General features: G+C 44.3%; 1 protein-coding gene across 4 annotated transcripts in view; it reads right to left on the bottom strand.

Annotated features, from left to right (window-relative positions):
* The window catches only part of adck5 (aarF domain containing kinase 5), a 136,713-nt gene that overhangs the window by 51,085 nt on the left and 62,564 nt on the right, over positions 1-23,064 (bottom strand). For 3 of the 4 annotated variants that reach the window (XM_072576447.1, XM_072576448.1, XM_072576450.1), the window contains 3 exons: positions 13,728-13,928; positions 12,652-12,792; positions 11,159-11,272 (listed from right to left, as the gene is read on the bottom strand). In XM_072576447.1, the coding sequence (XP_072432548.1) occupies positions 11,159-11,272; positions 12,652-12,792; positions 13,728-13,928 (456 nt within the window). The remainder of the gene's footprint in view (positions 1-11,158; positions 11,273-12,651; positions 12,793-13,727; positions 13,929-23,064) is intronic. The other variant, XM_072576451.1, reaches the window with a different exon arrangement.

Raw genomic sequence — 23,064 nt, 5'->3', positions numbered from 1 at the left:
CAATGCGATTAGGCAAAATTTAGGAAGCATAGGATGGGGGAAGGAAACTGCAGGGGTTGGGCACATTAGAAATGTGGAGCTTATTCAAGGAAAAGCTCCTGTGTGTCCTAGATAAATATGTACCTGACAGGCAGGGAGGAAGCTGTAGAGCACGGGAGCCGTGGTTTACAAAGCAAGTGGAATCTCTGGTCAAGAGGAAGAAGGCGGCTTATGTTAGGATGAGATGTGAAGGCTCAGTTAGGGCACTTGAGGGTTACAAGGTAGCCAGGAAAGACCTAAAGAGAGCTCAGAAGAGCCAGGAGGAGACATGAAAAGTTGTTGGCAGATAGGAAATTGCAGAACCGTTGGCAATGATCTTTTCGTCTTCACTGTCAATGGGGGTGGTGCCAGGGGACTGGAGAGTGGCAAATGTTCTGCCCCTGCTCAAAAAAGGGAATAGGGATAACCCCAGGAATTACTGGCCAGTTAGTCTTACTTCGGTGGTAGGCAAAGTAATGAAAAGGGTACTGAGGGATAGGATTTATGAGTATCGGGAAGGACACTGCTTGATTAGGGACAGCCAGCACGGATTTGTGAGGGGTAGGTCTTGCCTTACAAGTCTTATTGAATTCTTTGAGGAGGTGACCAAGCATGTGGATGAGGGTAGAGCAGTGGATGTAGTGTACATGGATTTTAGTAAGGCATTTGATATGGTTCCCCATGGTAGGCTTATGCGGAAAGTCAGGAGGCATGGGATAGAGGGAAATTTGGCCAGTTGGATAGAGAACTGGCTAACCAGTCGAAGTCAGCGAGTGGTGGTAGACGGTAAATATTCAGCCTGGAGCCCAGTTACAAGTGGAGTTCTGCAGGGATCAGTTCTGGGTCCTCTGCTGTTTATAATCTTTATTAATGACTTGGAAGAGGGAGTCGAAGGGTGGGTCAGTAAATTTGCAGACGATACGAAGATAGGTGGAGTTGTGGATAGTGAGGAGGGCTGTTGTCGGCTGCATAGGGACTTAGATATGATGCAGAACTGGGCTGAGGAGTGGCAGATGGAGTTCAACCCTGTCAAGTGTGAGGTTGTCCATTTTGGAAGGACAAATAAGAATGCGGAATACAGGGTTAACGGTAGGGTTCTTAGTAAGGTGGAGGAGTAGAGGGATCTTGGGGTCTATGTTCAGAGATCTGTGAAAGTTGCCACTCAGGTGGATAGAGCTTGTAAGAAGGCCTATGGAGTATTATCGTTCATTAGCAGAGGGATTGAATTCAAGAGTCGTGAGGTGATGTTGCAGCTGTATAGGACCTTAGTAAGGCCGCATTTGGAGTACTGTGTGCAGTTCTGGTCGCCTCATTTCAGGAAAGATGTGGAAGCTTTGGAGAGGGTGCAGAGAAGATTTACCAGGATGTTGCCTGGAATGGAGAATAGGTCGTATGAGGATAGGTTGAGAGAGTGCTAGGCCTTTTCTCATTGGAATGGCAAAGGATGAGGGGTGACTTGATAGAGGTTTATAAGATGATCAGAGGAATAGATAGAGTAGACAGTCAGAAACTTTTTCCCAGGGTACAACAAAGTGTTACAAGGGAACATAAATTTAAGGTGAAGGGTGGAAGGTATAGGGGGGATGTCAGGGGTAGGTTCTTTACCCAGAGAGTGGTGGGGGCATGGAATGCGCTGCCTGTGGGAGTGGCAGAGTCAGAATTATTGGTGACCTTTAAGCGGCAATTGGATAGGTGCTTAAGCTAGGACAAATGATCAGCACAACATCGTGGGCCGAAGGGCCTGTTCTGTGCTGTATTGTTCTATGTTCTATATAGGATCAGGGTAAACCCCAAGGCCTTCTATAGGTATTTAAGGAATAAAAGAATGACAAGAGTATGATTAGGGCCAATCAAGGATAGTAGTGGGAAGTTGTGTGTAGAGTCAGAGGAGATAGAGGAAGCACTAAATGAATATTTTTTGACAGTATTCACTCTAGAAAATGGCAATGTTGTAGAGGAGAATACTAAGATACAGGCTACCAGACTGGGTGTGATTGAGGTTCACAAGGAAGAGGTATTAGAAATCCTGCAGAGTGTGAAAACAAATAAGTCCCCTGGGCCGGATGGGATTTATCCTAGGATCCTCTGGGAAGCCAGGGAGGAGATTGCCAAGCCTTTGGCATTGATCTTTAAACCGTCATTGTCTACAGGAATAGTGCCAGAAGACTGGAGGATAGCAAACGTAGTTCCCCTGTTCAAGAAGGGGATTAGAGACAATCCTGGTAATTATAGACCAGCAAGCCTTACTTCAGTTGTTGGTAAAGTGTTGGAAAAGGTTATAAGAGAGAGGATTTAATGAATCATCTAGAAAAGAATAATTTGATTAGAGATAGTCAGCACGGTTTTGTGAAGGGTAGGTTGTGCCTCACAAACCTGGAGTTCTTTGAGAAGGTGACCAAACAGGTAGATGACAGTAAACCAGTTGATGTGATGTATATGGATTTCAGCAAGGCGTTCGATAAGGTTCCCCACAGTAGGCTATTCTACAAAATGCAGAAGAATGGGATTGTGGGAGATATAGCACTTTGGATCAGTAATTGGCTTGCTAAAAGAAGACAGAGGGTGATCGTTGATTGGAAATGTTCATCCTGGAGTCCAGTTACCAGTGGTGTACCACAAGGGTCGGTGTTGGGTCCACTGCTGTTCGTCATTTTTATAAACGACCTGGATGAGGGTGTAGAAGGGTGGGTTAGTAAATTCGCAGATGACACTAAGTTCGGTGGAGTTGTGGATAGTGACGAAGGATGTTGTAGGTTACAGAGAGACACAAGCTGCAGAGCTGGGCTGAGAGGTGGCAAATGGAGTTTAATGCGAACAAGTGTGAGGTGATTCATTTTGGTCGAAGTAACCGGAATGCAAAGTACTGGGCTAATGGTAAGATTCTGGGTAGTATAGATGAGCAGATAGATCTGTGTCCAGGTACACAGATCCTTGAAAGTTGCCACCCAGGTTGACAGGGTTAGGAAGGCATAGTGTTTTAGCTTTTATTAACAGAAGGATCGAGTTCCGGAACCATGAGGTTACACTACAGCTGTACAAAACTCTGGTGCGGCCGCACCTGGAGTATTGTGTACAGTTCTGGTCATCGCATTATAAGGAGGATGTGGAAACTTTGGAAAGGGTGCAGAGGAGATTTACTAGGATGTTGCCTAGTATGGAGGGAAGGTCTTACGAGGAAAGGCTGAGGGACTTGAGGCTTTTTTCATTGGAGAGCAGAAGGTTGAGAGGTGACTTAATAGAGACATATTGGCACGGAAATTTGCAAGAACTGCTTGGAAGGATTTAAACTAGCAAGGTGGGGGGTGGGATCCAGGGAGATAGTGAGGAAAGAGATCAATCTGAGACGGCGACAGCGGAGAACAGAATTGAGTCAAACAGTCAGAGCAGGCAAGGACAAGGTAGGACTAATAAATTAAACTGCATTTATTTCAATGCAAGGGGCCTAACAGGGAAGGCAGATGAACTCAGGGCATGGTTAGGAACATGGGACTGGGATATCATAGCAATTACAGAAACATGGCTCAGGGATGGGCAGGACTGGCAGCTCAAATGTTCTAGGATACAAATGTCACAGGAAGGATAGAAAGGGAGTCAAGAGAGGAGGGGGAGTGGCTTTTTTGATAAGGGATAGCATTACAACTGTGCTGAGAGAGGATATTCCTGGAAATACATCCAGTGAAGTTATTTGGGTGGAACTGAGAAATAAGAAAGGGATGATCCCCTTATTGGGATTGTATTATAGACCCCCTAATAGTCAGAGGGAAATTGAGAAACAAACTTGTAAGGAGATCTCCGCTATCGGTATAGAACATAGAACATAGAACAATACAGCACAGAACAGGCCCTTCGGCCCACAATGTTGTGCCGAACTTCTAACCTAGATTAAGCACCCATCCATGTACCTATCCAAATGCCGCTTAAAGGTCGCCAATGATTCTGACTCTACCACTCCCACGGGCAGCGCATTCCATGCCCCCACCACTCTCTGGGTAAAGAACCCACCCCTGACATCTCCCCTGTACCTTCCACCCTTCACCTTAAATTTATGTCCCCTTGTAACACTCTGTTGTACCCGGGGAAAAAGTTTCTGACTGTCTACTCTATCTATTCCTCTGATCATCTTATAAACCTCTATCAAGTCACCACTCATCCTTCGCCGTTCCAACGAGAAAAGGCCGAGAACTCTCAACCTATCCTCGTACGACCTACTCTCCATTCCAGGCAACATCCTGGTAAATCTTCTCTGCACCCTCTCCAAAGCTTCCACATCTTTCCTAAAGTGAGGCGACCAGAACTGCACACAGTACTCCAACTGTGGCCTAACCAAAGTCCTGTACAGCTACAACATCACTTCACGACTCTTGAATTCAATCCCTCTGCTAATGAACGATAATACTCCATAGGCCTTCTTACAAACTCTATCCACCTGAGTGGCAACCTTCAAAGATCTATGTACATAGACCCCAAGATCCCTCTGTTCCTCCACCTTACTGAGAACCCTACCGTTAACCCTGTATTCCGCATTCTTATTTGTTCTTCCAAAATGGACAACCTCACACTTGGCAGGGTTGAACTCCATCTGCCACTCCTCAGCCCAGCTCTGCATCATATCTAAGTCCCTCTGCAGCCGACAACAGCCCTCCTCACTGTCCACAACTCCACCTATCTTCGTATCATCTGCAAATTTACTGACCCACCCTTCGACTCCCTCATCTAAGTCATTAATAAAAATTACAAACAGCAGAGGACCCAGAACTGATCCCTGCGGAACTCCACTTGTAACTGGGCTTCAGGCTGAATATTTACCATCTATCACCACGCTCTGCCTTCGACCGGTTAGCCAGTTTTCTATCTGGTAAGAATAATAGGGTAGTTATGGTAGGGGATTTTAACTTTCCAAACATTGACTGGTAGGTAGAGGGAATGCTGGACAACTAAAGAAATGGAGGGTGTGGTTAAGAAAAAGAAGGAAGCATATGACAGGATAGATCGTGTGAATCCTTAGAAGAGTATAAAGGCAGTAGGAGCATATTTAAGAGGGAAATCAGAAGGGCAAAATGGGGACATGAGATAGCTTTGGCAAATAGAACTAAGGAGAATCCAAAGGGTTTTTACAAATATATTAAGGACAAAAGGGTAACTAGGGCGAGAACAGGACCCCTCAAAGATCAGCAAGGCAGCCTTTGAGTGGAGCCACAGAAAATAGGAGAGATACTAAATGAATATTTTGCATTAGTATTTACTGTGGAAAAGGATATGGAAGATATAGACAGTAGGGAAATAGATGGTGACATCTTGCAAAATGTCCAGATTACAGAGGAGGAAGTGCTGGATGTCTTGAAATGGATAAAGGTGAATAAATCCCCAACACCTGATCAGGTGTACCAGAGAACTCCGTGGGAAGCTAGAGAAGTGATTGCTAGTCGTCTTGCTGAGATATTTGTATCATCGATGGTCACAGGTGAGGTGCTGGAAGACTGGAGTTTGGCAAACATGGTGCCACTGTTTAAGAAGGGTGGTAATGACAAGCCAGGGACCTATAGACCAGAGAGCCTGACCTCGGTGGTGGGCAAGTTGTTGGAGGGAATCCTGACAGACAGGATGTACATATATTTGGAAAGGCAAGGACGGATTAGAGATAGTCAGCATGGCTTTGTGCGTGGGAAATTGTGTCTCACAAACTTGATTTGAGTTTTTTGAAGAAATAACAAAGAAGATTGATGAGGGCAGAGCAGATCTGCTCTATATGGATTTTAGTAAGGCGCTCGACAACGTTTCCCATGGGAGACTGATTAGCAAGGTTAGATCTCATGGAATACAGGGAGAATCAGCCATTTGGATACAGAACTGGCTCAAAAGGTAGAAGACAGAGGGTGGTGGTGGAGGGTTGTTTTTCAGACTGGAGGCCTGTGAACAGTGGAGTGCCACAAGGATCGGTGCTGGGCCCTCTACTTTTTGACATTTACATAAATGATTTGGATGCGAGCATAAGAGGTACAGTTAGTAAGTTTGCAGATGACACCAAAATTGGAGGTGTAGTGGACAGCGAAGAAGGTTACCTCAGATTACAAAAGGATCTGGACCAGATGGGCCAATGGGCTGAGAAGTGGCAGGTGGAGATTCAGATACATGAGAGGTGCTGCATTATGGGAAAGCAAATCTTAGCAGGACTTATACACTTAATGGTAAGGTCCGAGGGAGTGTTGCTGAACAGAGACCTTGGAGTACAGGTTCACAGCTCCTTGAAAGTGGAGTCGCAGGTAGATAGGATAGTGAAGAAGGCATTTGGTATGCTTTCCTTTATTGGTCAGAGTATTGAATACAGGAGTTGGGAGGTCATGTCGCGGTTGTACAGGACATTGGTTCGGCCACTGTTGGAATATTGCTTGCAATGCCTATCGGAAAGATGTTGTGAAACTTGAAAGGGTTCGGAAAAGATTTACAAGGATGTTGCCAGGGTTGGAGGATCTGAGCTACAGGGAGAGGCTGAACAGGCTGGGGCTGTTTTCCCTGGAGAGTCGGAGGCTGAGGGGTGACCTTATAGAGGTTTACAAAATTATGAGGGACATGGATAGGATAAATGGACAAAGTCTTTTCCCTGGGGTCGGGGAATCCAGAACTAGATGCCAGAGTTTTAGGGTGAGAGGAAAGATATAAAAGAGACCAAAGGGGCAACTTTTTCACACAGAGGGTGGTACGTGCATGGAATGAACTGCCAGAGGATGTGGTGAAGGCTGGTACAATTGCAACATTTAAGAGGCATTTGGATGGGTATATGAACAGGAAGGGTTTGGAGGGATATGGGCTGGGTGCTGGCAGGTGGGACTAAATTGGGTTGGGATATCTAGTTGGCATGGATGGGTTGGACCGAAGTGTCTGTTTCCATGCTGTACGTCTCTATGACATAAAATAATCAGAGGGTTAGATAGGGTGGACAGGGTGAGCCTTTTCCAAAGTATCGTGACGGTGAGCACGAGGAGTCATAGCTTTAAATTGAGGGGTGATAGATATAGGTCAGATGTCAGAGGTAGTTCCTTTACTCAAAGAGTAGGAAGGGTATGGAATGCTTTGCCTGTAACAGTAGTAGATTCGCCAAGTTTAAGTATATTTAAGTGGTCATTGGACAAGCATATGGACGTACATGGAATAGTCTAAGTTAGATGGGCTTCCGATTGCTATGGCGCAACATCGAGGGCTGGAGGGCCCGTACTGCGCTGTAATGTTCTATGTTCTATAAGTGTCATCGCGGACCTCCCCCAAAAAGACATTACCAGACTTCAGCCATGCTATGGACAGGAACAGTTGCCATAGCAGACAGCATAGAAGCAAAGGGCGCCACTGCACAGACCCATCAGAGGTTTGGGAAATATTGAAATTACTAAGTTACATTTTTCTTTCATAATTTTACCATTTATTTTAAGTTATTTCCTTTGTCAATATAGGAATTTAGCAATTTAAACTACAGTGGTACTGTATTTCATCATGGCGGGTATAGAAGAAATGCCCTATGGAGTCTAACTCCAATGTTAACATGGATTCTTATCGTAATCCATGTTTCATGAAGCCTTTTCACTTAAAAGTTGTGGTTTCAGGTACTCAACCTGAACTTTAACTGAGAACAACATGCAAATGCCTTTTAAAGCAAAGAACAGACTTAAAATACAAAACTTACATGGTTGTGGTAAATTCTAATTTTCAGCATCATTCTGATGAAAGCAATGCTCGAATTGTCACTATAAGGGATGGTTGAATTATACATGGAAGAGTAAAAGATGTAAAGCTCGAATAAGAGTCTTGCTTAGCTATCACCAAGTATTCAAGGTACTAAGATACCTCAGTTTTTAAAACAAAAGTTGTTAAAATCCAACATACAAATTTACAAGAAAAAGAGATCAAATCTGTTAAAAAATAAAATCCATAGCTAGATTGAGGTGTGGGATGGATTTTTGACCAAAGTATTTACACACACTAAAGTATTCACATGACTAGCCATACACACGAGATGCCAAATGTAACTTTGCAGATTTGATATTTTGCTTTTGCTCGAAGCCTCACTGACTTTTCCTCCTCTCTGACCTATCACCTCCATCCCCACCCTCATTCACCTATTGTACTCTATGCTACTTTCTCCCCACCCCCCACCCTCCTCTCATTTATCTCTCCACCCTGCAGACACCCTGCCTCTATTCCTGATGAAGGGCTTTTGCCCAAAACGTCGATTTTCCTGCTCCTCGGATGCTGCCTGGACTGCTGTGCTTTTCCAGCACCACTCTCATCTAATGAACTTGAAAGACCCTATATAGGCAACAAGCAAAACAGAGGTCATTCACAAAATAACTCGCAAGAACTGTACAAAACACTACATTGGACAAAGAGGCAGGAAACTAGCCACCACAATACATGAACATCAACTAGCCACAAAAAGATATGACCCACTCTCACTAGTATTGTTACATACAGATAAGGAAGGACACCACTTCAACTGGCCAACACATCCATCCTCAATAGCCAAACAGACATACGAATTCCTAGAAGCATGGCACATTTCAACCGGAACTCTATCAACAAACAGATAGACTTGGATCCCATTTACCATCCCCTAAGAAAAAGAACAGGAAGTGATATCACCATAGCAAATGACATCACCACAGGAAATGACATCACCACCCAAGGAACCCAAACGTATAAATAGAAAGCAGACTACACCACCAGTGCTTCTTCCGGAGGCTCACTGAAGATGTTACCTAATATGATGACAAAACGTCTGAAAACGAACCTTCCAGCTCAGCGAGCAAACCCACATCCAGTTTCCCTAAATATTGACTAAAGCTAAATCAGAATTGTCCAGTTGATAGAAAATAAAGTTTGCAGAGCAAGTTAAGGTGGCAGATGTTATCGATTTAATAATGAAACAGTTGGATTTTGTGAACCCTGAGTTGCCATTCAGAAAAATGGAAATGAGAAAATTGGAATTCCAAAAGACTTAGACTTTAAAAACAAAACAATATTGTACAGGGCAGAAAAAGGAGAAAGAAAATGAGGAATGAGAGCAAACAAGAAGTTAAATTAAAAATGACGCTATTCATAAAGTTAAACCAAAGGCTTGAGAAGACCTGGAAGAGAAAATTTCTCGTCATAATCCACAGCTCAGCCAAGAGATGTTTAAATCATTTAAGACAGCAACACAACTCCGGTGGCTAAAAACAGATTAGACCTTGTCCATGCAACATAAATTGACAGGTAAAGCACAAGCAATTTATGCATGCCTGTGAGAGGAACGTTCAAGGGATTATGTAGCGAAAAGGGCTATTCTAAGCACATAAGTTGGTCCTAGACACACGCAAGCTGACATTTCAGAACCTATGGAAACAGCCTGGACAAATTAATGCTGAGTTTAAGAGAATTAAATAAAACAAGCTGACAAATGGTAAGAGTGGTAAAGCCTGAGAATAGTTACAATGCTGTCAGAGAAATTGTTCTTTTAGAAGTATTTAAAACTTCCTTACTTTCTCTAATCAGAACTCATGTGGAAGACCAAAGGTAGCAACAGCAAAACTATAGTGACTGATGATTATGAACAGATAGAACATAGAACAATACAGCGCAGAACAGGTCCTTTGGCCCTCGATGTTGCGCCGACTTGTGAACTATTCTCAGCTCATCCCCCTACACTATCCCAAAATCATCCATGTGCTTATCTAAGGATTGTTTATATCTCCCTAATGTGGCTAAGTCAACTACATTAGCAGGGAGGGCATTCCACGCCCTTACCACTCTGCGTAATGAACCTACCTCTGACATATGTCTTAAATCTATCACCCCATAGTTTGTAATTATTCCCCCTCGTACAAGCTGACGTCATCAGAAAAAGTCTTTTACTGTCTACCCTATCTAATCCTCTGAACAGCTGTAATGTCTCTATCTAATCCCCTCTTAGCCTTCTTCTTTCCATTGAGAACAGACCCAAGTCTCTCAGCCTGTCTTCATACGACCTTCCCTCCAGACCAGGTAAGTCTCCTCTGCATCTTTTCCAATGCTTCCACACCCTTCCTGAAATATGGGGACCAGAACTGTACACAATACTCCAAGTGTGGCCGCACCAGCATTTTGTATAGTTGCAACATGACATTGCGGCTCCAGAACTCAATCCCTATACCAATGAAACCTAACATACTGTATGCCTTCTTAACAGCACTATCCACCTGGGTGGCAACTTTCAGGGATTTACATACATGGACTCCAAGATCCCTCCACACTACCAAGAATCTTTCCATTCACACAGTACTCTGCCTTCCTGTTATTCTTCCCAAAGCGCATCACCTCACATTTAGCTGCATTGAACTCCATTTGCCAACTCTCAGCCCAAATCTGCAGTTTATCCAAGTCCCCCGTAATATTCTTCCAAACTGTCCACTACTCCACTGACTTTAGTGTCGTCTGCAAATTTACTAATCCATCTACCTATGTCTGCGTCAAAGTTATTTATAAAAATGACAAACAGCAGTGGTCCCAAAACAGATCTTTGTGGCACACCACTAGTAACCGGACTCCAGGCTGAATATTTTCCATCAACCACCACTCGCTGCCTTCTTTCAGGAAACCAGTTTCTAATCCAAACTACTAAATCACCCTCAATTCCATGCCTCTGCATTTTCTCCAAATGCCTACCATCTGGAACCTTATCAAAGGCTGATTGAAGTCCATGTATACCATGTCAACTGCACTACCCTCATCTACATGCTTGGTCACCTTCTCCAAAAACTCAGTGAGGTTTGAGAGACACAACCTGCCCTTGACGAAACCATGTTGACTATCTGAAATCAAATTGTTGCTTGCTAGATGATTATAAATCTTATCTCTTACAATCTTTTCCAAAACTTTTCCTACAACAGAAGTAAAGCTCACTGGTCTATAATTACCTGGGTCATCTCTACTGCTGTTCTTGAACAAGGGCACAACATTTGCAATCCTCCAGTCCTCTGGTACTAAACCTGTAGACAATGACTCCTCAAATATCAAAGCCAAAAAAACACTTCACACCATTATCAATATTGCCTTCACTAAACACTGCAAAATGATTTGGAATGTATAATGCTAAAATCAATATGACAACCCTTCAATTAGCACAGGGAATACTTACTTGGAGGACCCAACGGAATGCAAACTTCGGATGCATAAACTGAACTAGACCCAAGAGGAATTCCAGTGTCATGATATCTCCATCAAACCGATCCCGTAGATCAATGAACTGCACCTGGAACAAGAGGAAGTGTTCAATTGCAATCAGACCAAGTTTACAAGCAGATTTAAGAAAAAAAAGAGGAGCTATGAAATGCTTGAGAACATCCCAAAATCTTGAAATGCACAAAAGAGCAAGCTGTTTCTTTATTAAATCATTGTAACTTTCATTCTCATCAACCTTACCATCCCCTCCTTTCCCAAGTCGATATTTGAGATATATCTCCTTTAGTGTACATTGGAGTATAGACTTTTAGCATGTTAACATACCCATCATAGAAACACACACATGACTTGTGTAAGCTCCTAGTCCCAAAACATTTTGATGTCCACTATTTAAATATATTCCTGTATGTGGGGAAGGAATGGTATTGAATGCAACAGGTTCTGGGGACCGTCATTATTGTGAGAATTTTAAGGCCAGCTGATCCATGTTATTGTAATTTATGTTTTAACAGATAAACTATAAGTGAACAGATATTTGAAAAAAGCAAAATGATGTGTTAGCCTTATTTGACTGAATGGTCTATGTATTCTTATGTGGTAAACAGGCACTACTGGCAAGACCAACATCTGTTGCCCATCTCTAATTGCCCTTGAACAAAGTGGCTTTCTGGATGATTTCAGAAGGGCATACTGCCTACAGATCTGGAGTCACGTCTAAACCAGACCGATCCAGGGTGGCATATTTATCTCCCCAAACGGCAGTATTGAACAAGATGGTTAACAATCATTAAATGGTTACTATAATCACTTTTAAAAGTTAGATTTTATTGAATTGTAATTGCACTGCTATGGTGGGATTCAAACCTAAACATTATCTGGAGGCTCTGAATGGCCAGCCCAGTGACATTACCAATATGCCACATCTCCCTATTCCTGTGTTGTTATGAATAAACCTAAGCTCATTAATGACTACACTAGACAAAGTTGAGGGGATGAGGGTGAAATTATTTGCAATTTAAAGCAGTTAAACTATTTATTACTTTGCAATACAAAATGCAAGTGTGGGCGGCACGGTGGCACAGTGGTGAGCACTGCTGCCTCACAGCACCAGAGAAGCGGGTTCAATTCCTGTCTCAGGCAACTGTCTGTGTGGAGTTTGCATATTCTCCCTGTGTCTGTGTGGGCTTCCTCTGGGTGCTCCATTTCCTCACAAAATCCAAAAATGTGCAGGTTAGGTGAATTGGCCATGCTAAATTGCCCGTAGTGTTAGGTGAAGGGGTAAATATAGGGGAATGGGTCTGGGTGGGTTGCGCTTCGGCGGGTCGGTGTGGACTTGTTGGGCTGAAGGGCCTGTTTCCACACTAAGTAATCTAAGTAAATCTAAATCTAATCCACGTAAAATTAGTGTGTGATACCGCCACCACTACTAATGCAGCAGGCTCTACCTACTTTAACAGCCACAGATGTTCCATCATGCAGCTCTGCTTTGTGGACTTGAGATAGACTAGCAGCTGCAAATGGCTCTTCTTCAAAGTGTTTGAATAATTTATCTGGAGTGGTATGAAAGTCTTCAAGGAACAATGCATCGACCTGATGATGTCAGAGGGAAAAAAAAGTTACATATTTCATGGATACATTTAATGTAAAGACATAGCTGGGAGTAAGAGCTAGTTTTGCACTTGATAGGAAGTGCGTGCTGCAATAAATCAGATTCTGATCTAGTTAAAATCTAGCCTGGGAAATGAACGATGCAATGGGTCAAATTCTCATCTGGTGCAAATCTAGTGCAGAGAAGATGTCACCCCAATGCATCAGATGTAGACCTGATGTAGAAGGATTTCTTGTCTCTTCTGGTTCTGAGGATCTTTGCTCAAGTTAATTTTAATTGGTGTAATTTGATTCTCAGATCCCCAGATGAAATAGTCTTTCATTTATAATAACCTGACTTGGGGAACTTACATGAAATGGTTGAGATTAGAAGCGGAAATGAGTAAACTGGTGCATTGGGATTCTGCACATTGGAGATTGGAGCTCAGTAATGGTTTGGTGCAGTACAGAAAGAGTGCTGGATTCTAGACTGAGCACGTTACTGGTCTCCACAGAGTCTAATACAAATGGTGAAAACATTAAGTGCTAAGAATTCCCAGTAATATCTTATAAAGTAATTCTCAAAATTCACCATGGGGCAGCACGGTAGCTCAGTGGTGAGCACTGCTGCCTCACAGTGCCAGGAACCAGAGTTCAATTCCAGTCTCGAGCGAGTGTGTGGAGTTTGCACATCCTCCCAGTGTCTGCGTGGGTTTTCTTCCCACAAGGTGAGGTGAATTGGCCAGGTTGAACTGTCCACACAGTGTTCAGGGATGTGTAGGTTAGGTGAATTAGTCAGGGGTAAATAAAGGATAATAGGGCTGGGGAAATGGGTCTGGGTGGGTTACTCTTAGAGGGTCAGTATGGACTTGTTGGGCTGAAGGGCCTGTTTCCACACTGCAGGGTTTCTAAAAGAAAGAAAACACAAACAGACATACCTCCTTGTACCTCCTGTTGATGGCCTTATCTTCTAGGATTCGCAGAGTAGTAGTATACTCAGGGGGGAGCAGATGGTTGAAGGCGCACAATCCCTGCCCCAGTTTGATGTACAAACCCGAGTTTTTAATGGCTCCCTCCACAATGAGGTCCGCTCCTCGCTGGTGGCAGGCAGACATTGCGTCTTTGAAGTCCTGGCTGTTCTGGCAGGACCCAAGAGGAACACAACACTTATAACAGATCATCACAATCTCTTATGAAGCAGACACCAAAATAAAAGACATTTACTCATTGATTTTCACATTTAGCCTCCTCTACAAAAGACAATTTTGTCTCAGAAATTTTTAGCAAGTTAACTGAATGGCTTAATTGACACAATGTCAGACTTGGCTCAATCATTAGTTCTTTCCTCCCCAAGTCTCAGGTTCCATCCATATTCATATCATACCATACCATATCATGTATCGATTCTAAACATCTGAGCATGTAATGCAGGCCTACAGTCAAATGCAGTTTTAAGAAAGCTTTGCATGGTTGAAGGCGCTATATTTCAAAAGAAAAATAACTGCAAAACAAGGCTCCATTTGCCCTCTCCAGTGACATAGAAGACTTCAGTGGTACAATCAGGATTGGAGCTTCAAAATAATGAGACAAGCACAGATGGAAGGCAAAGACAGAAGATATTGGAAGGACTGAAGTTGCTACAGAAAAAGTGAAACTCTGAAGATCTCCACAAGGTGACAACAGCAGTGAGAGAAACCAAATACCATCAAGAGATAATGTAGAAACAGACAAAACCGGACATCATTTAGTGGGGAAGCTGTTGGAGAAGATACTGAAAAGATTTATTCACTTTTGGAAGCAAAAGGACTCCACAGTCCTCCCTATTGCTGTAACCTCCTCCAGTCGCTGTAATGGACACCATCTATTTAACCTTCTCTGGTCCTGACTATATTCTCCTCCTTCTGGATTAGTGGTGCTGGAAGAACACAGCAGTTCAGGCAGCATCCGAGGAGCAGTAAAATTGACGTTTCGGGCAAAAGCCCTTCATCAGGAATAAAGGCAGAGAGCCTGAAGGGTGGAGGAGGGTGGGGGTGGGGAGAAAGTAGCATAGAGTACAATCGGTGAGTGGGGGAGGTGATGAAGGCGATAGGTCAGGGAGGAGAGGGTGGAGTGGATAGGTGGAGATAGGCAGGTAGGACAAGTCATGGGGACAGTGCTGAGCTGGAAGTTTAGAACTAGGGGGAGGCGAGGGAAGGGGAAATGAGGAAACTGTTGAAGTCCACATTGATGCCCTGGGTTGAAGTGTTCCGAGGTGGACGATGAGGCGTTCTTCCTCCAGGCATCTGGTGGTAAGGGAGCAGCAGTGGATGCGGCCCAGGACCTCCATGTCCTCGGCAGAGTGGGAGGGGGAGTTGAAATGTTGGGCCACAGGGCGGTGTGGTTGATCGGTGCGCGTGTCCTGGTGATGTTCCCTAAAGCGCTCTGCTAGGAGGCATCCAGTCTCCCCAATGTAGAGGAGACCGCATCGGGAGCAACGGATACAATAAGTGATATTAGTGGATGTGCAGGTAAAACTTTGATGGATTTGGAAGGCTCCTTTAGGGCCTTGGATGGAGGTGAGGGAGGAGGTATGGGCGCAGGTTTTGCAATTCCTGCAGTGGCAGGGGAAGGTGCCAGGATGGGAGGGTGGGTTGTAGGGGGGGGCGTGGACCTGACCAGGTAGTCACAGAGGGAACAGTCTTTGCAGAAGGCGGAAAGGGGTGGGGAGGGAAATATATCCCTGGTGGTGGGGTCTTTTTGGAGGTGGCAGAAATGTCAGCAGATGATTTGGTTTATGCGAAGGTTGGTAGGGTGGAAGGTGAGCACCAGTAGCGTTCTGTCCTTGTTATCGTTGGAGGGGTGGGGTCTGAGGGCGGAGGTGCAGGATGTGGACGAGATGCGTTGGAGGGCATCTTTAACCACGTGGGAAGGGAAATTGTGGTCTCTAAAGAAGGAGGCCATCTGGTGTGTTCTGTGGTGGAACTGGTCCTCCTGGGAGCAGATATGGCGGAGACGGAGGAGTTGGGAATACAGGATGGCATTTTTGCAAGAGATAGGGTAGGAAGAGGTGTAATCCAGGTAGCTGTGGGAGTCGGTGGGTTTGTAAAAAAATGTCAGTGTCAAGTTAGTCATCATTAATGGAGATGGAGAGGTCCAGGAAGGGGAGGGAGGTGTCAGAGATGGTCCAGGTAAATTTAAGGTCAGGGTGGAATGTGTTGGTGAAGTTGATGAATTGTTCAACCTCCTCGCGGGAGAACGAGGTGGCGCCAATGCAGTCAATGTAGCGGAGGAAGAAGTGGGGAGTGGTGCCGGCGTAATTACGGAAGATCAACTGTTCTACAGAGCCAACAAAGAGACAGGCATAGCTGGGGCCCATATATGTGCCCATGGCTACCCCTTTGGTCTGGAGGAAGTAGGAGGATTCGAAGGAGAAACTGTTAAGGGTGAGGACCAGTTCGGCCAACGAATGAGAGTGTGTCGGCGGAAGGGTACTGTTGGGGACGTCGGGAGAGGAAAAAACGGAGGGCTTGGAGGCCCTGGTCATGGCGAATGGAGGTGTAGAGGGATTGGATATCCATGGTGAAGATGAGGCGTTGGGGGCCGGGGAAACGGAAGACTTGGAGGAGGTGGAGGGCGTGGGTGGTGTCTCGAACGTACGTGGGGAGTTCCGGGACTAGGGGGGACAGGACAGTGTCGAGGTGGGTAGAAATGAGTTCAGTGGGGCAGGAGCATGCAGAGACAATGGGTCAGCCAGGGTGGTCAGGCTTGTGGATCTTGGGAAGGAGGTGGAACCAGGCAGTGCGCGGTTCCCAGACTATGAGGGTGGAAGCTGTGGGTGGGAGATCTCCTGAGGTGATGAGGTTCTGTATGGTCTGGGAGATGATGGTTTGGTGATAGGGGAGTGGGGTCATGGTCGAGGGAGCAGTAGGAAGAGGTGTCCTCGAGTTGGCGTTTAGCTTCAGCGGTGTAGAGGTCAGTGCTCCAGGCTACCACTACGCCCCCTTTATCTGCTGGCTTGATGGTGAGGTTGGGATTGGAGGGCTGCGCGTTGTGAGGGTGAGAGGTTGTAGTGGGGGAGGGGGGTAGACAGGTTGAGGCTGTTAATGTCCTGGCGGCAGTTGGAAATGAAGAGGTTGAGGACAGGTAATAGGCCAGCGCGGGGTGTCCACGTGGATGCAGTGTGTTGGAGGTGGGCGAATGGGTCCTGATTGTGAAAGTAAGCTCGAAGGCGGAGGAAGAAGTGTTCAACGTCACGGCGTGTATTAAATCCATTAATGCGTGGACGGAGGGGGATGTTCCAATAACCCTCGTGAACTTTGTGATCTGGTCTAATCTCTGGAATGCTCTGTATCATCAGGTACGGGGTTAGCATGGTGGCTCAGGGGTTAGCACTGCAGCCTCACAGTACTAGAGACCTGGGCAACTGTCTATGGGTAATTTGCATGCTTCCCCCCATGTCGGTGTGGGTTTCCTCCAGATGCTCTGCTTTCACCCACAGTCCAAAAATGTGCAAGTTAGGCAGATTGGCCATCATAAATTGCTCATAGTGTTCAGGGATGTATAGTTTAGGTTGGTTAACCATGAGGAATTCAGGGTTAGTAATTGGTCGCATGAGTTTTGGGGTGGGGGGGAGAAAGAGGAGGCCATGTCTCACCAACTTGAGTTTACTTTTGGAAGAGGTGACAATGATCGATGAGGGAAGGGCAGTGGATGTTGTCTACATGAACTTCAGTAAGGCATTTGATAAGATACCTCAGCAGGCTGATACAGCCATGGTCAACTCTAGCCAGCTCAGCAGTCATTCCTTTAATTACCCTCATCTAAGCTTAGTACAGTAGTTTCTGACCCATATTCTCCTCCTCAATCTGAATACTGAATTCAACCATTTATGGTCACTGTTTCCAGGGGATCTTTTACTCTGACATAATTTACTAAACCTACATCACAACATTGCATCTGATCCAAAATAACCTAATCCTCCGTTCAAACCACATCATATTATTATGAATGCACTGTAAGTTCTTCCTAATAGCTTCCTCTGCTAGTCCGACTATCCCATGAATGAAAATAAAAGGAACCAGGAAATGGCAAAGTAGTAAAATAAATTACTTGAGTTTTTACAGTAAGAGACACTAATTGTATTACAAGGTTACTAAATACTCAAGAGTCAAAAAAGGAAAGAAAATAACTACAATAACAAATCGCTAGAGAAAAATTACTAGGGAAACTAGGTCCCCTGAAAGGAAGTAGATTAGATTAGATTCCCTACAGTATGGAAACAGGCCCTTCGGCCCAACAAGTCCACACCGTACATCTCTATGACTCTAATGACCCTCCGAAGAGTAACCCACCCAGCCCCATTTCCCTCTGACTAATGCACCTAACACTATGGGCAATTTAGCATGGCCAATCCACCTGACCTGCACATCTTGGACTGAGAGAGGATACCCACGCAGACACAGGGAGAATGTGCAAACTCCACACAGACAGTCGCCCGAGGCTGCAATCGAACCCGGGTCCCTGGTGCTGTGAGGCTGCAGTGCTAGCCACTGAGCCACCTTCAGAAATAGCAGATACATCAGTAATCTTCAAGCAATCCTTAAATTCTGGAATCACTCCAGAGGATTGGAAAAGTGCCAGTGTAGTGCCTTTAAGATAAATACCAAAAAGGTAACTCCAGGCCAGTTTAACGTCATCACTATTGGGAAAAGATTATGGTCTATTGTAAAATGGCATAATAGCAGAGCATTTAGAAATGCATTATGAGTCCACAAACCTTCATGAACGGGAAATTATGCCTGAAAAATATATCTGAGATTCTTTTACTAGGTAACAAGCAGTATGGATGTAATATATTGAATTTTTAGAAGGTGTTCGATACACTATCACACATTAGGCTGTTTAATAAGATAACACTTGGGTGTTGGAAGTAGAGAGAGGATAGGCTAATGAACAGAAGACAGTTGTGCAAGGGTTGCATTTTCAATCTCAGATTGGACTGGCTGGGTGAAGCTAAACATCGGAGAAGAGTTGGAGTTATGCCTATGGAGCGAGTACTGGACTGTAATTTGGATTTCAAGGGATCATGGAGCCAGGACAGCAGAGTGATCAGAACAGGTGCAGACGTTAAAGCAGTTCTTGGTGGAGTGTGGTTTTGAAAGGGATCGCCAGGTTGACCAAAATGAAGATTCAAAATTCTTTGTGTAGTTTAATAAGATCCCATGACCCACTGTATCATCATCCTGGGGGAGCCAATGAGAAATCATCGGGAACAATCAGACCATATTTGTGGTGTGCTGTAGGGTGTGTCAGCAGAGTGTATTACTAAGGTTTACACCATTTCTAACACAATGTAGATGTATTGCAGATTGTCTTACTATTCAATTTTGATCAAAACTATGGGATGTGTGGCTTTATTCTCTTAAGTTTCCTGGACTTAAGGTCTCACCTGTTGACTACTTTAAAAATAAAAAACAAAGGACACTGATTCCTAACCTGATTGTAACAAAATCAGTGATTGGTCTGGGATCATAATATGATGCCCAGCTTGACCACATCACCTCCTCGCTCAATTTCTCCACTGCTTCCAAGTTATTAATAGCATCCAGTGTTGGAGAAGCAGCAATTTTCTCCAGTTCAATGCTGAAACTTTTCCCCATCACCTTGAATTAGCGACTCCTAGTAATAGAGTCCCCCCACTCTGGGGGGAAAAAAGTTTCTTGCTATCCGCCCTGCCTATACCTCTCATGATTTTGTAGACCTCCATCACGTTCCTCCCTCAACCGCCGTCTTTCTAATGAAGAGAATCCTAATCTACTCAACCTCTCTTCATAGCTAGCGCTATCCATACCAGGCAATGTCCTGGTGAACCTCCTCTACACCCTCTTCAAAGCATCCACATCCTTTTGGTAATGCGGCAACCAGAAGTGTACACAGTATTTCAAATGAGGCCGAACCAAAGTCCGATACAACTGTAACATGATCTGCCAACTCTTGTAATCTGTACCCCGTCCAACGAAGGAAAAACTGGTCCATGTACCTTCTTGACCACTATATTGACCTACATTGCCACCTTCAGGGTGTATGGACCTGAACACCCAGATCTCTTTGTACACCAATTTTCCCCAGGACTTTTCCATTTACTGCATGGTTCACTCTTGAATTGGATCTTCCAAAATGCATCATCTTGTATTTACCCAGATTGATCTCCATCTGCCATTTCTCTACCCGACTCTCCACTCTCTACATTCTGCTATATTCTCAGACAGTCTCCTTCACTATCTGCTACTCCACCAATCTTGGTGTCATTTGCAAACTTGCTAATCAGACCACCAATACCTTCCTCCAGGTCATTTATGTATATCACAAACAACATTGGTTCCAACATGGATCCCTGTTGAACACCATTGGTCACAGTTCTCCACTTTGAGAAACTCCTCTCCACTACTACTTTGTCTCCTGTCGTCCAGCCAGTTCTCTATCTATCTAGCTAGTATAACCTGGACCCCATGCAACTTCACTTTCCCCTTCAGCCTATCATGGGAAACCTTATCAAACGCCTTACTGAAGTCCACATATATGACATCTATAGCCCTTCCCTCAATCAACTATGTCACTTCCTCAAAGAATTCTATTAGGTTTGTAAGACATGACCTTCACTGCACAAAACTATGCTACCCATCACTAATAAGCTCATTTTCTTCCAAATGTAAATAGATCCTATCCCTCAGTATCTTCTCCAGGAGCTTCCCTACCACTGATGTTAGGTTCACCAGTTTATGATTACCTGGATAATCCCTGCTACCCTTGTTCAACGAGGGGATAACATTATCAATTTTCCAGTCCTCCAGGACCTCACCAGTGTTCAAGGATGCTGCAAAGACATCTGTTAAGGCCCAGCTATTTCCTCTCTCATTTCCATCAGCAACATCAGATCCCATCCAGACCTGGGGACTTGTCCACCTTAATGTCTTTTAGAATACCCAACACTTCCTCTCTCCTTATGCTGACTTGACCTAGAGTAATCAAACATCTATCCCGAACCTCAACATCCGTCATGTCCCTCTCTTTGGTGAATACCGATGCAAAGTACTCATGAAGAATCTCACCCATTTTCTCTGATGCCACACAACTTTTGTTATGAAGGTGTAGGTGCATACTGTACCTGTAGAGAGTAAAAGAAAGCTGGCAAGGACTGACTGAAAGCACAGTATGAACTTTCAAAATGTAACATTTGGTTGTGAAACAAATAGCTCGTGCTGCGTTGCTATCGTACACAAATTCAAATTCAGTCAGTTTAAATTATGTCCAAGATACCAAAATCCAATCGAATTTGAATTTTAATGTTTTGATGACCATCAGACCAATGAGATGTTCTGATGTTTTGGGGTAAGTGAAATCGGGTATTTTGAACAACAGGGGAGAACAGCAAAGAGCAGCCGAGCACCAACAGACTGTCAGCAGAATAGATCTCTGAAAGGTACCTGTCCATGACAAAGTTGTGCAGCAGAAGACAGAATACGATCTACAGGAATCTACGTAGTTTGACATCTGGTTTTGAAAATTGATTTGCCGTAAATTTAAGAGGGAATTTATCAGACCAGTATTGTAGAGTGGAAGGAAAAATAGGTTTGAGAGAAAGGAGTTGTAAAGAGTTGTTGTTTAATGCTCTCTTTTGGACTTCAAGAATAAAATTGTTAATTTTTTCTTTTTAATGGTGATATTTGGGATAGTTATTTGCCACTCAAAATTTAACAGATTATGGCGCAAGGCTAGCATTTGTGTGTGTCTGGTTTAAATTTAGCAGAAAGGTTTACCCCATGGCTTAACACTTTCCTCCTTTGTCCTTGAGTGGGCCAACCCTTTCTCCAGTTACCCTCTCGCTCCTTATGTACAAATAAAAGGCTTTGGGATTTTCCTTAACCCGGTTTGCAAAAAGATATTTCATGACCCCTTTTCACCCTCTTAATTCCTCGTTTCAAATTAGTCTTACTTTCCTGAAATTCTTCCAAAGCTTAGTCTGTTTTCAGTCACCTAAACCTTATGTATGCTTCCTTTTTCTTCTTGGCTAGTTTCACAATTTCACCTGTCATCCATGATTCCCTAATTTTGCCATTTCTATCTCTCATTTTCACAGGGACATGTCTGTCCTGCACTCTAACCAACCTCTCTTTTAAAAGCCTCCCACACAGTAGGCAAGAAATTATTGGTCCATTGAAGGGAGCCAAGAGATGGCTCAAGTGGGCAGCACGGTGGCTCAGTGGTTAGCACTACTACCTCACAGCGCCAGGGATTTGGGTTCGATTCCAACCTCAGGCGACCATTTGTGTAGAGTTTGCACATTCTCCCAGCGTCTGTGCAGGTTTCCTTTGGGTGCTCCGGTTTCCTCCCACAATCCAAAGATGTGCAAGTTAGGTGAATTGGCCATGCTAAATTATCCATTGTGTTCAGGGGTGCGTAGGTTAGGCACATTAGTCTAGGGTAAATAGAGGGTAGGGGAATGGGTCAGAGTGGATTGATCTTCAGAGGCGCAATGTGGACTTCTTTCGACACTGCAGGGATTCTATTAAAAACATGAAATGTGGATTGTTCTTCAAACAGCTGTTCCCAATTCACATTCCCCAGTTCCTGTAGAATTTTGCTATAGTAACTCTTCCCCCAACTTAGCACTCGAGCAGTGAGGCAGTATGGGCAGAGCTCAGAAATAGGAAGGGTGCTGTAACAAGGTTGGGGTTGTACTGCAGGTCTCCCAACAGCAAGCGCGAGACAGAGGTACAAATATGTGAACAGATTATGGAAAGGTGTAGGAGCAACAGGGTGGTGGTGATAGGAGATTTTAATTTTCCCAGCATTGATTGGGATTCATTTAGTGTTAGAGGTCTAGATGGATCGGTGTCCCCCTTCAGCGTTGTTCTAACCAGTAATGCAACTCCTCCATCCCTTTCAATTCCCTCTCTATCCCCCCCGAAGCATCTATATTCTGGGATATTTAGTTGTCAATCATGCCCTTCCCTCAACCAAGTCTCAGTAATAGCAGTAACATCATACCCCCAGGTACTAATCCAAGCCCTAAAAAGTTCATCTGCCTTACCTACCACACTTCTCGCATTAAAACAAATGTGCCTCAGACCACCTATTCCTTTGTGTTAATCATTTGCTCCCTGCCTACTCTTCCCCTTAGTCACTCTGACTTCATTATCTAGTTCCTTACAGGCTTTTGCGACTACAATCATACTAACTTCCTCATTTGGTTCCCATACCCCTGGAGCTCAATATCAAACCATTTTCCAAAGCTCC

This window comes from Chiloscyllium punctatum, chromosome 8 (assembly GCF_047496795.1).
Source record: "Chiloscyllium punctatum isolate Juve2018m chromosome 8, sChiPun1.3, whole genome shotgun sequence".
Taxonomy (NCBI): domain Eukaryota; kingdom Metazoa; phylum Chordata; class Chondrichthyes; order Orectolobiformes; family Hemiscylliidae; genus Chiloscyllium; species Chiloscyllium punctatum.
Note: the sequence above shows the minus strand (reverse complement) of the source record. Positions and strands in the feature narration are given on the sequence as shown.